The 14,887-nt window shown below is 37.9% G+C and overlaps 1 protein-coding gene across 2 annotated transcripts in view; it reads right to left on the minus strand.

Moving 5' to 3' along the window:
- The window catches only part of THADA (THADA armadillo repeat containing), a 210,315-nt gene that overhangs the window by 72,590 nt on the left and 122,838 nt on the right, over positions 1-14,887 (minus strand). For both annotated transcript variants that reach the window (XM_090135152.1, XM_031594879.2), the window contains one exon: positions 12,122-12,290. In XM_090135152.1, the coding sequence (XP_089991278.1) occupies positions 12,122-12,290 (169 nt within the window). The remainder of the gene's footprint in view (positions 1-12,121; positions 12,291-14,887) is intronic.

A 14,887-nucleotide genomic window follows, 5' to 3' on the forward strand; every position in this document is an offset into this window, starting at 1 on the left:
TCTTCCTTCTCTCCCAGCAAAATCATGCCAACTAAAAGAAAAATACCCCAACAAACTTCATTAAGAATTTACAGCTACAAACTTGTGTCTATGTAAGTTTCACACATGACACTTCTTTGAATAGTGTCGTCCATCATTTAGGGACACTCCAAAGTGTTATATGTTGCACAATTGCAATACCACAATTGTTTTGAGGTTTCTCTTGGCTAGTTGTAACACTGTAATTCTAAAAAACAAAATTGCTTCTTAGAAACCACAGGGATAGCCCATGTAGATAACGCATTTATAAGCCCCATTCATACACTGACTCAACACAAAAATACATGCGATTGACTCAACTTCTAAACTTTTCCTCCAGCTGCCATTAGTAATCCTTATAAATACCAGGGAATTAAAAGATAATACTCGGATGGAAAATATATTACTCAAAAAGGAAAAGGCCGATGGAAAAACATTAGCAAAACTGCACTCACCAAATTGTCAATGGAAAAAAAATGTCAGAGGTTGAGGTCATTATAAACACCTCTTCTTCTGAGGAAATCTGTCAATATCACAGCCCACTGCACTCCAAAAATAAAAAACCCAAACTGACAGTTTCAGAGCTGGACATGATAACTTCAACAGCATCCACAATTTAATTTAGAAAACATTTAGGATGAAATCATTTGTTTAGACCGAGGTCACAAATAAAAGTTAACAGAAAATGAACTTGTTAAAATGATCACAAACTGTACAACACTGAAAACGCTTTTTATGTCATTAGAACTATCAGAGGAGTTTTAAATAAGAGTGCTGCATATTCAATGCAGCAGTCTGAAAGGTTAATCTAAGTTATATACAGTCTTAAGTTCATATCAAACTTGAAAGCAAATTTACCCATCTGAGAATACATCAAGGCTCTTAACAAAAACGAAAAAGGAAGAACATAAAAGAACTCTGCATAGGTTACATTACTTACAGCTCCAATACTGCATATTCACCACTACTGCTAACAGTTTGTTTATTTTCAGTGAGAACAGTATTATGCTTTTATTGCTGAACACAATACAAATTTACTTTTTTCCTCTCACCAGAAATCAATAAATGCTAAGGTTCCATATTTATTTTCAAACTAGTTAAACAAAATGATTTGGTCTTTATAATCTTTTACTTTCACTTCTGGTAGTAAAATCCACTTGATGCTGTGCTACCTATCATTTTCCTACATATAACAGAGTAAAATGTTCCAGGATAAATAAGTACAGTTGCAAAAGTATTACATCATCATTTCGTAATATCTCTAAAATCTAATCCAATTTGAATTTGAAATAGCTGCTTGTCATATTGTAATTCAGATGTGTAAATGATTAAATCAGAAAACCAAAGAATAAAAAAAGTACTATGATGCTGGAAGCACTTGAGGCATTTTATTCTTTTCAAGGTTACTATTTTAATACAGCAATAACTAGTAGCCTCACAGAAGTCTGAAATCCTGCCTGCTCAACCATTCACCTGTTGATCTACCCAAAGACAACTACAGAGTCCTGTCCTTTTGAAACACTTCAGGACTATCTATGAGTTGCGGCTTTATGCTGCAACACAGGATACTGGCATACAGCATATGTGTTTTATTAGATGTTACATCAGGAAATAAGAACAACTATTTGTCATCATGTATATGTGAAGTCTTGCAGATGTTACTAAATGCACCTCTACATCTTCCCGAGTTTTTTTTTTTTTGGGGAGGGGGGGTGGGAGGGTGGGAAGGGGTGCAGAGTGGGCAGCACCACAATGGCATACATTTCCCTGATTGCATCAGTTACTATTGTATCAGTATGAACTAAAAGACACGAAGGTTCTTCACTTAAGATGCTGACCGTATGGTCTACAACTTCTTATTCATATCCTAGTCTATGAAGGTTCAAAAATGCCTCTGTTTCAAAGAGCAAAGGTTCTACCTGCAATTTCTTATGGCACTATACGATACAATAATTCAAAAAGTAGAAAAAAAATACAAGTCTAACACATTCAGGAATAGCTAAGTTTATATATTCTTTGGAAAAAAGTAATTAATTTCTTTACAGCTTCTGACTCTAATCATCAATTTTGTTTGATTTACAACTGAGACAAGACTGAAAAAACTGAATGATTTCCTGTAACTTACAAATGTGAGATGTGTATAGAGTAGGTAATTTGTTTGCTTTAAGAGCGTGTTATAGTGAATGAAAGAAGTTCTGAGTTGGCTTTTCCTACCTTAAACTATTACTTTCCTTGAAGAATAGCAACTTTAATATTATAAACCTCAGCAAATACACCCATTTAGGCTGTGGAAAGGAAGGAAAGGTGCTAAGAAATTTTAAATATATGGAAATCAAACTCAATATCAACTGCAAATGTCCAATAACTTAAATTTAAATATAATTTAAATATTTAAGCAATGAATTCTTATGTGATTTCTAGTAACAGATATTCTGATCTTACCGATGGTGCATTTCCATCAAAAAAGGATAAAGGTGATTTCCAAGGTACAAACACCTTTCACAACACCCACTTCTCAAACCTGTCTGAATCTATGAAAATTGCAGTGCGAATTTGAGAATAAAATCAGCAACCTTTTTTTTTTTTTTTTTTTTTTTTTTTTTTAACTTTCCCACAAACAAATACAAGCCAAAAACCCAACACACCACAGACCAGGATGAAATACATCAAACTACAATGACCTACTGCCAAAAACACACTTAGAACATCCACTGTAGATACGAAGACAACTGAACCTGAATTACATGCTTTTGAATACAACTGCATGTAGAAATAGACCTCATATACATCTCTGCCATCACAATGGCAGTAAGCCTAGTGAAGTAAGCAATGGTCTACAACAGCTACTCTTAAAGAGAGGGTACAGTTCAGAATAGTGAAATGGAAAAGCAAGCACCTGAAACAAGAATGGGCAGGAAGGAGGAGGAGGAAGGTCAGAGTGATGGTGCCAGGGGAAACAGAAGAAGATAACATAGGTCCAAGTGTGTGAAGGAATGAGGGAGGACAGAATAGAAGCACTTGCTTATCGTGTCTTTAGAGGCTGCCCTCATTCTCCGGCTGCTTGAAGCCCTGTGGGAGGCTTCCACACTCGCTAACATCAAAGCAGCCCTGATGATCCAGAGATGACTGGAACATTCTGTGAGGGAAGGAGCAGAGAACAGCAGGGACCTTGACAGGTAATAAATCTAGAAGCATCCCTATCACTCTCTTGGCACTGCCCTGGCCCTCTTTTGTTGTTAGGCCACAGCTAGGCTGTTTTAAGGACCTGACAAATGCTTTCTGGGGTACTTTGGGGTAATTCAAGACTAACTGCTGCCTGCAGTTCCACTGGATGCCATATTTCTGGTGATACAACTCAGTATTTTCTGACATTTTGTCAGCAATGCTGCAAAACTGGAAGCATATCATACTAGACAGTGGAAAACAAATTTTCTTTCAAAAGAGCATTGTTCCTCATTGCCCCTGACTTACGAGCAAAGCATACAGACCGATCCTAACAATAAGAACTGCCTCCCATCAAACTCCACCAGATATAAGTGTAACACAGCTTCTTGTTCATCCTGCCCCCACATAAACTTTGTCCCATGCAGTTTCTTTATGTCAGTCAAATTTCTGTACAATCCTTCCTCAGCCTGGCTTGCTACTTCCCATTCTTCTCTTCAGCCCATGAATAAACAACATCAGAGAAACAAAACCAACATCCAGAGTACGCTGTCAGTTTCGATTCAGAGCCTGAGTGAAAGAAACGCTTTGAAATGAAATAGCAATGTGAGAACTGTTCTGAGAAAATTCTAGCACCACAGTAACCATTTCCATAGTGAGATACTCTGCAACACTTTGTAAAATAACAGAAAAAGATAAATTGCATTCCTTCAAGAATTGTCTGTAACACAATCAGAAATCAAAAGGAAAAATTAAAACAAGTAGCAGGCTTTAAACTTGGATAAGAAAGAAAAAGTGCCCTTTCATCACAGAAAAAATATTAATTAGACTCATACACACCATGAAATAGAATTTCAGATCTTAGAAAGTCACTTGATCTGGTTTTGGGTTTACTCTCTTTCATTAGATTGAAAGATTCTTAGATTCCCAGCTTTTCCTTTACTCATTCCTTAATTTTTTTTGTGCCAGTATTTGAGATTCTTACATTCTGACCTTTAGTATAGGTCAGAAGTTTTTAGCTTTAGCTTTTTGTGGGGTGTATCTTCTGCTTTGCAAACAGGCTAAGGAAGCTTCCAAGTCCATGAGAGGCCCCTTCCAAAATTTCTCATTATAGACTTAACTCTTGAAAACACAGCACACTGTAAATAAAAAAAGAAAAAGCCCTCACTGTTCATAAATATTTTTAATACAACCTCAAGCAGTCGGAACTTATAATGGATAGGTATTTTTTAAAACTATATCCAGGAAGTATATTCAGGATTATCTTTCTTTTGGCTCTGAAAGTTTTAACGGCACAGTTTCTAGATCAAAAGGGAGAGAAAAAATCCTATGCGGGTGGGACTGAAAACATGTTTTTGGAGATGAAAAATGAACCCCGTGTAGTACTAAGTTAATCCACTGCACCTCTTAGGAGAATACTGTATCTTCAGTACACTTTACAAGTTTCAACTTTTCCCTTCCCAACTGTAAAAATATCCTCTGTCTGTGACAGAGTGATAGTATTGCTTTCCTGACTAATCATGAGGGATGCTTAAAGATTCATAATACAAAACAGGTGCGAGAAATATGCACTTCAGCACAGAAGTGAGAAGTGAACACTCACAAAAAAATTTAGATTTCACAACAGTTCAACTGCTGTTCTGGAAGGCCTACATCCAGTTAAGCATCCAGTGCCTCAAGTAGTAGTAAGTGGGATATTGTGCCAACAATATTCTTTTCTAACATCTCTGTCTAAAGAAAAAAATAGTCTATCCCTTGTAAAACTGTACCTAAAGGAGAATTTCTCTTTCCTTAAATTTAATCTTAACAACGTAATAAAGGTTTTTCTATGTAGCCACGACAGTATTTAACATTTTCAGTCACCGCACATTTATCCAGGCCACAGGACTGGTGATGTTTTACGGCTGTAACTGAACACCAGATGTTGTCCATAGAGCAGCTGCACACACCCACCCCACAGCCCCTGCACTGGGCAGCAGTGACTCGAGTTGCAGAAGCTTGGATTCACAGGAGAGTGGCACCATTCAGCTTTACAGAGGGGGCAACTGTCATACAATTCCCAGCACAACCCAGACTAGCCGTTACTATATTTATCTCTCAATTAAAAACAGCAGCAGCAGCCTCCCTTTTACAAAGCAATGAATATAACTTGCTTTGCACTAAAACCACACTTTTTTTTTTAAGGTTAAAGTTTTTCTTAAAGTCCCTTCTTTTCTTTCATGCTTTTTCAAGTATGTAAACAAATTTTACAACAATAGCATTTCTTCAAATACACAGTTGTAGGAAGGAATTCAATAACCATGCAGAAATTGAATGAAAAGATTTAACAGAGTTGTAAAATCTACGTATATCTGTGCCCTTTTAAAAGCAAGTGACATGTCTTAGGAAATCAGACAAACAACATTCGGGAGCATTGCTAATTACAGTTAAAGCAGCTTCAAAGTTATGTCCCACTAGCAGATCTGCCTAGTTAATTAGCAGTACTACAGAAGCTCAATAAAAAAAAAAAAGCTGTAAGAAAACTTATGGCAAAATTTCACCTGTGATTTCCTACCACAGGCTGCCTCCTCCCATTCTTGCCACTTATTTACATCTCTGTTGCATTCAGAAAATACAGGTAGGTAGAAATAATAGAAACTACAAATATGTTCTCACTGCCTCCTTACATCAGTGCATCCCCTCGGTACAACAGTTAATATGAATTCACAACATGAAGAAATAAGACAACTGTTCTGTCATTGCCAGCTACATAAGTGAAAATGCTTTCAACTTGAGATCAGTATTTCCTTTCTCTTTGTACTAATCTTAAAAGAAAGGCTTATCTTGAACACTAAAAAATGAACTTGGAAAAGAAACAGCTGGAAGGAAATTTCATTGGAAAACATTTAATTGTAGCAGGTTTCTTTCTTTGATCAGCAGATAATGTAACATTTATTTACTACATTGAGTTTTTATATGCATATGTTGAACTGCTATACACCAAACATTCACAAGCTAAATAAAAAGTAATTCACCATAGTTAATGTTTCTATGCTACTGAATAAAGCCAAATAAACAATGCTACTTCCCCATTCATTCCTTTAGACCCTAGTGATCCTTTGTTCAAAACAAAACAGAAGAAAATATGGTCACTGGCACTCCTGTTGGTATCCACATCAAGGATTTTACATCAAGTACGTAGTATAGTATATCTTTCTCTTTCACTGAGCCACAAGAGCCTACATTCAAGAACAACTTTCAAAATATATTTGTGTAATTTGTATTCTGTTATCATAATCACACACCCTAGCCACTGGAGTCTGTAGGGTTTTATTACCTACTCAGTCCTGTAATAAAACTCCTATGATTGCTTGCTAGATCTTCTTCATGCACCATTCCTCTCTGATTTATTTTCAAAAGCTCATATTTATTTTAATTGTCTTTATTCCTCTGCATAAGTGTCCAAGTATTAAACTCATAAAATATAAGACTGATAGCAATCTCAAATACCTGGAGCTTGACCTTCCTTTGTAGCAACTTAAATTAATATTCTCCTCCTCTCAAAGGAGGTAAAAAGGCATTCACATTCATTAGCAGGTTCTATTTCCATCGACAACAATCTGTCTTGGTACTTGTTCTGGATAATTACCTAACTTATGGATGCTTTCATCATAAACTGGCTATTTTCATCAGCGTAATCATGAACTTTTCTCTTCAAAGTCACATCCATACATCTCTGGCTCAGGAGCAGTCTAAACTAAAATAGTCCACACATGCTTTTATAGCTGTTCGGTCTGTTTCATAGTTTTTCCTGGGTTTATGCTATCAGTCCACCAGTTGATGGAAGTGGAGCACTGATTCAGACACATATCTGGGGGACCTCAAGAAACCTCAATTTTAATTACATCTGTCCCATGATTAATTGCAGCAGTCCTATGAATTACTCTCAATATAAAGAGTCTGTAAGGATGTGTACAGATTTCTTCAATGGACATATGTGAGAGATATTTCTGGAAATTAATGAGCACAGAACTGTGACTGAAAGCCTCGGTCTTACTGCCCTATTCTCCTGTTCTGCTAACAGAGTCTAGGTCTATGAACACAGCAGAGCCTTTGAAATCCAGCATAAATCATGTTGCTTGATTCTCAAAAGATAAAAAACAAAAGCAGAAGACTAATGTCTGCTTTGCTTGGAAAACCAATCTGACAGTTCATTCATTTGGGAGTTTTTTAATCATCATAAACAAACTACAACTGGATGAATTAAAGGTGCTGCATTGTTCCCCAGACAAACAATGCTCAGGCATCCTATAACTTTCATCTTTTTAAAGATTTTAAAGCATCAAACAAGGAGGTTCAAGAACTACGGGAATTAGCACTTTGTGCAGTTTGCTGAGATCATAGAATCATAGAATCACAAGGTTGGAAACGACCTGCAAGATCATCTAGTCCAACTGCCTTCCCATTCCTATTAGTACCACAAGCTACTGATCACAGAGACATGATGGGATTGTTGACGTGACTGGAGTGCTGAGGGATACAGGCTCTGTAGACAGTGGCTGGGAAGATGAGAAGATGGAGATGCCCTTTATGTGAGAGAACAGCTGGAATGCATAGAAGTCTGACTGGGATGGATGATGGGCTAGCAGGGAGCTTACAAATAGGATCTGAGAACACATCAATGCATGGGTAACGTAGTGGGCACCCGCACTAGGCTGCTCGACCAGAAAGAACTACTGAATGAGGCCTTCTGCAGACACCTAGAAGCAGCTTCAGGTCTGCAGGTCTAGATTCTCACAATGATTCTGTAAGATTCCGCTAGATTCTCATGATCTGCTGGATGACAAGCATAGCATAGCACAAACAACCCAGAAAGCTCCTGAAAAGAATCGGTGACAGCCTCTTGACAAAAGGAGGCAAGAAGAGGTGCTCTGCTGACTCAGTGCAGGTGTGAAGGCTGAAGGTAGCTTAGTTGCAGGGATCATGGCATAGTGTCTAGATCAGAAGAGAAAGAAGGAGGGCAAAAAGCAAAATCACACAGCCCTGAGCTTCAGGAGAGCAGATTCTGCCCTCTCATGGATTTGCTGGTAAGGATCCCTCACAATCTTCCCAACCACTATAAGATCCTTGGCAACTGCCAAAAGTACAAAAAAGTAATAAAATAACAATAATTCACAAGCATAAAGGAGTTTCTACAATAAGCTCTGGATGAACTCTTCTTTTCAACTGATCCAGCAAAAAAGTACATCTTAATGGAACCCAGAAATAGTTAATCATTAAAAAAAGAGGATTTCCACATTTTCTCATGAATTACAAACCTAAGTCTCTCCCTTGTCCCCATGACTGTTTGGATAACAGAGAATTAGAAACTGCATTCACAGAAGAAACACTACGCAGAAAAAGAATGTTTCTTTGTCTTGACACATTTACTTAAAATGCAGATCTATTTCTTTGTAAAATATCAGTTTCATAAGAGCTACAGAACAACAGTATTTCTCCCACTTTCTTCAAAATAATTCTTACACAAAGCATAAAAGATAATTAGATTATTTTATCCTCATGCACATTTATATTCGTACATAAATTGAACCACAGTTCTCATACTGAGGACCAAAAGCTGTGTTTCCACATAATGCAGAGAACTGAAGTGAAACACAACACATTTACATTACTGTCAAACAAACTCCTTGTCAATCTCAACATTTTGAAAAACAGACCATGTTTGGACAAGCACTGCATTCTAAAATTTTTTTGAACAATTTTTCTATAAATGAACATTTGGCTTGCAACAGATGAAGCAATTACATAACGCTGAAACATAACTGTAATATACCTTCATGATCTATTACATTTGGCACTGCCACATAAGCTTTAAGTCTGAGCAATTCCAACTTTCCTGCTCAAGTCTTGACAGCAGATGAACATTGAAAGAAAAATCAGGCAGTGGACTTACGTCAGCTTCTGACTAAAATGACTGAAGAAATTAAATTAACTGGATTCTATTTTCATATATTGGCCTGTATTACTGGAAAAAGTCAAAATGTTATTGAGTATTGTACAGACGTCCCTCCTTTTCATAGAGATTTCCATATCAGAGAGGAAGATAAATTCTCTATCATGTCACGGAAGTGCAGTACACCCTTGAACACAGCCAGATTATTGCCTTAAGCTCTCTTTAAGTAAGGCTTCAGAGAAACAGTGCTTTAACAATTAATCTCGTAACAGAATTTACCATTCAATAAGACTTTGCAAATTCCATCTTACATTGATAAAGAAGAAACTGAAACCAACTGAAACCATTCAACATCCTGAAAGTCACAGGACTTTGTTTTGTACTCCAGTTCACAGCAGGTGCACAATAACTATGCATTGAACTGTGTATTATCAGTATTTTATGGATACAAGACAAAAAAAGGACTGTCTTCCTTTTTGTACACCTATCATCCATCAGCATTTCTTCAGAATATTTGTTATTTTTAACTAGCAAATTAGTTCAGCAATTCAGTCATAAACTACAGCTTGCTAAGAATTAAGCAAAGACTTTGAGCAACCTTGATTCACAAATCGTAAAAGCAAAGCCCAAGACACATGTGAGAGATCAAACATGACTGGATCATTATCAACTGTACGTTTTCAAAGAATATTGTACTCTGACAGCCCCGGTCTTTCCCCAGTGCAGTAACAATTCACAGATTTATAGAATAATAGCATAGCTTGGGTTGGAAGAAACCTCAAGGACCATCAAGTTCCATCTCCCCTGCTGCAAGCAGAGTTGCAAGCCACGAGATCAAGTACTAGATCAGATTGCCCAGGGCCTTAAACATCTCTAGGGATGAGGCAACCACAATCTGGACAACCTGTTCCAGCACCTCGCTGCTCTCTCACTAAAAAACTTCCTTTGACATCTAATCTGAATCTCCCTTCCTTTAGTTTGAAACCATTAACACTTGTCCTATCACTATCTACCCTTATAAAAAGTTGACTTCCCTTAAGTTTATAAAATCCCTTTAAATATTGGAAGGCTGCAGTATGGTCTCCCCACAGCCTTCTCTTTTCCAGGTTGAAGAAAGCCAATTCCTTCAGCCTGTCTTCATAGAAGAGGTACTCCAGCCCTTGATCAGTTTTGTGGCCCTCCTCTGAACCCTATCCAAAAGCTCCACATCTTTCCTGTGTTGGAGGCCCCAGGCATGGATGCAGTACTCCAGATGGGTCCTAACATTGCTGTCTCATGTTAACTTTTTCATCAACCAGGACCCTTGAGTCCTCCTCAGAGGCCTATACTCAAGGAGTTCTTCTCCGAGATTGTATACACATCTGGGATCACCTTGACCCAAGTGCAAAACCTTGCACTTCACTTTGTAGAACTTCCTTAGATTCTCAAGGGCTCACCTTTCCAGTTTAAGTCACTCTGGATGGCATCCCTTCCTTCTGCTGTATGAACCACACTGCTCAGCTTAGTGTCATCGCAGTAGTACAAGTTCCTAGTAACTGCTCAAAACTGACCAAAAAATCATGTTCTCTGAGAATATCTTCTGCCTCACAGAGATGGAAAAGAAAACCCAATCTTGTTAGCATCACTTGCTTAGAAAAAAAACAAAACAAAATCAACCTTTGGATAGTTTCAGAACCAAACCCCCATTATTATTTTTCTACTAGGTCACTAAAAAGGCAGCAGAGGCTTTATACACTACAGTCAGTCCATACCCTCATTACAAGGGTTATAATCATTTTGCAGTTTGACAAAACACTTTCACCTCTGTTGGAACAATCTCTTTTCCTAACACTTTCATAGGGACCCCAGTTTTGCAACTCACTGGTGGCTAATACTGGTATTCCCTTTCCCTCCTACACAGGTGCTAGAGTGATATTCACATCAGGAAAGACTGGACAGAATCTTTCCACACTCTGGGATGACCTTCTCTGTTACCTATCATCTACCAAATGCAAATTAAATCAGATGAACCCCTCTGATCCCAATCCAGCTACTTTCATAAGCATCAAAATACCTGTCTGAAGAAGTAAAATGACACCAACTTTTAAAACACTGAACAAATTATCAGCTTCCAATTAAGTCAGTTAATGTACATTAGAAATAAGCTGATAATAAATATGTTGGGATACAGGTAAAGTTGGCAAAAACAGCTCTAGAGAGACTATACTCATATCCTTATCACAGGTTGCCTGTAAGGTCATGATTTGAAAGGGAAATAAAATGCTGGAAAAGATTTTATAAATAACCCACAGATCACCACACGTGACAATGGGAACGTGTACCAAGACAGACTGCCAACTAAGGCAGACCAACAGAGCTGAACGTATATAATACGCCTTTGTTGGAGAGTTGCTTGTGAAAAACAGGCAATAAAAATGGGTAACTTATTACACTGATAGCTTAAAAATCAAACACACTGAACAGACTGCCATAAACCAATGGAATGATATATGGGGAATGAAGAAATTTCTGATTCCCAACTGATAGTGAGCTGTTCTCCCATGTTTTCAGAAAAACACAATATAAAGCTTATCATATCTTGCAAAGTGACAGGAAGTTGATGGTGTGGCAGGAACAGCAAATCAAGTAATAAGTAAACACGTAGGTAAGTAGCAAGTCTCAGTATCTACAATACCATTGGTACTTGGGAGTTCAGCTATGCTGTAGATTTGCTCTGTGATTCTGAGTGAGTCACACAGATCTCTCTATAGATATGTTTAGATAAAGATATTTGCTCTCAAAGCACTGTAATCTCCAGAGATGAAGCATTATATGAAATGTAAATGTTGATATTTATAACTTGCAGCGTTCTAATGGCTGTTGAAAGTTGCATTCCACATTTATTGTTTGAGGAATCAACTTTAAAATATTTAAACGTGTTTGAATACTCAGTACAACCCATCGCATGTTATCTGACAGTAAAGTACGACCAAAAAAGATCTCACTGAAAAAGCACAATGAGAAACTTACTTGAAGAAGTGTTCCATGAATGCTATTCTGTCGTACGCAAAGACTGGTAGAATCTGGAAGCCCCTTCAGCAGTGACAGTACTGTATGTGGTACTTCATTTATCATAACAAATGGAACAAGGGCCCGACCTGACATTTCACGTGAACGGTACACAGGCGAGTGCCCACACCTAGAAAAAGGAGAAATAAGTATTTTTTGTCATCCAGATGCAATCCACTGTTGTGGCTAAAAGCCACAGAATATAAAACAAAGGATAATACACAACACACCTATCACAAATCAAATTTAGACTTTCTTGGCAGCAGTGAAAGACTACTCCTAGAAACACAAGCCATACTAGAGCCTGAAGCACAGAAATACTGCTTGAAGGAAGTACTGAGCCGTGTTCTGAGCTGGAACTTTTATCCCCATACTGTGGTAGCATATTCTATTCTCTACCCTCCCACCTCTTCCCTTGGGGAATAACTTTTAGGAAGATCATCTTTGAAAAGGAAATGTAAACAGTAGGCTCTTTACAACATGATGCGAAAACAGAGCAGTCACAACTAGAGGCTGTTCTATATGAAAAGTTTTAATCCTGTATTGACCAGATGCAAGCAGCCAGCTTAGCCCTTTGTAAAAATAAATTCAATATCTTTAAACAAAAAGACTTTATTCCATTACATAGTGAAAATAAATCTGAAAAGTCGCTTGTCTACAGCTTTTCTTTTATTTGTGCTGTAACATGTTTCCTTAACCATGTAACTCTCAGATACAGACGTTCTTTCCAAACACAAGCAATGCTGTTATTGCAATGGGCATACAGCTTTTAGTTAGCTGTAACAGTAAACTTAAGAACGTTCTTTATTTTGTTCATGACCTTTCACAAATTATTTTTTCCCAAGGAATGTGACAACTCTTCAGAAGGAAGGGTGGAAAATGGGGAAAATGCCAGGGTTTCCTCTAAGTTGTGCGAGGGTACTTTCCAAAACTACATGATTCAGAAGTGGTTTTGTCCTTGAATGCAGCATAACAAATTAAAATGGAGCTGTGTAGTTTTTTTTTCTTAGTAGTAAAAAATGGAGTATAGAACAATTTTTAAGTAACCTAATTTTAACTCCTCTTTCTTGTAAAAACCAACAGACCTAGCACACATGTATTATGCATGTATGGACATACAGTATTTTACATATTGAATTTTGTTCCAGATTGTTATTTATCAAATCTATTATGGAAGTAAAAGTGACGGCTACATATTCAGAATAAAGGAAGTAATTTCACATTTTCTGAGCTACCAGAATACCAGGTCTATAATGACAGTGTTTATACTGAATATGAATAAAGCAGAAGCTTAAGGCAAAGCTACCAGATTTACTTCTCTTTGTGCCCCAAACTGTACTGTAAAAACAGAAGAAAATAAATCAAACAACCTCAGCAGATGATTGTTCCCAGATCACAAAGAGAAGTCCAGCTGGGACCCTCAGTGTCAGTTAGGTATTGCACTTTCAGAATCCTATTAGGAGGCAATGACCTCCTTCTCCTCATCCTCCTCCCCCCAAACAAAAGCCTTGTTGCCCAGCGGGTGGAGAACTGGCCCAAGACATAGCAGTCCCGGTTCTGCAACTTTCTGTGCCTGAGGAAAATGCAAACCTGCAGCTTCTGCTTGCATGAAAGGCAATTCAGCCATCATCCAGCTGCTGTGCTATGCGCCTGAAGTCAAATGCAAACTCAGTTCTCATACTACTCACTAGGGAGACTGCAGTAGTTTGCAGCACCGGGGTGAGGTATTGGGACAGGTACTCAGGAAGGTGGTAGAGCCACCACTGTTGGGCGTTTTCAAGAGAAAGGCAGATGTAGCACTGAGTGATATGGTTTAGAGCAGTCACTCTAAGCAAGGACAGCACACTTAGGCACGGGCTGATGGTTGGACTAGGTGATGGTAGTGGTCTTTCTAATCTTAACGATTGTATGATTGTATATCCACAGAACTTACATATTTGTGGAAAGCCTCAGAAGAGTACTCTTAACAAAGTCACTACGAAGTAACAAAAGCACCATAAAGTTCAAGAACAATAACGCTGAATAAATCTGATTTACAGGAACATAATAAGAGAACACAAAGACAACATTTCACAATGGCAAATAGCTTCTCAAATCTGAGAGGAGTAACACCCTTGCTGTTTCTTTTCTCTTTTTTATTTCCCCTAAAATAAAAGTTGTTTTTCATTCTCCCAAGAAACATTACAGATAACATTTCAAAAGCACTCCTCCTTTTCAACAACACATGCAAGATATCACGTCAGGTCACCCATCCCTGAACTTTTAGATATTCTGAAGGCATCTGATGTGTGCTTCGCTCATGCTTTGAAGGCATTTGGCTTCACTCCTCAATCATACAAGAAGTTTGCCAGAAGAACGTCAAGATAAATGCTCTTTTTTTCCATAGTTTGCAACAACATCCTAGATTAAGAATAGGTAGTTCTGATTTTTGCTGAATTCCACTCATAGGTGACCTAACACAGCCAGGCAAAACAAGACAAAAGACTTAGACCAATACAGTTGGTTATATCAGCCTTCAAGATCCACTATGTAACCAACTTACATCTGAGCAGTGTCATTACTTGTGGGGTGGCAGCTACGCCCCATAGTAGTGGCAGAAAGGAAGAGCAGTCTCAGTCTGGGCCACTTGACCACCTGCCAATCCCACAACTTAAACATGGTTCGTCCTGCAGTAATGGTGAGAACATCACCCACAGAACCTCACAGCTATTAGGGCAACGTGCATGT

This window comes from Phasianus colchicus, chromosome 2 (genome assembly GCF_987193195.1).
Source record: "Phasianus colchicus chromosome 2, bPhaCol1.hap1.1, whole genome shotgun sequence".
Taxonomy (NCBI): domain Eukaryota; kingdom Metazoa; phylum Chordata; class Aves; order Galliformes; family Phasianidae; genus Phasianus; species Phasianus colchicus.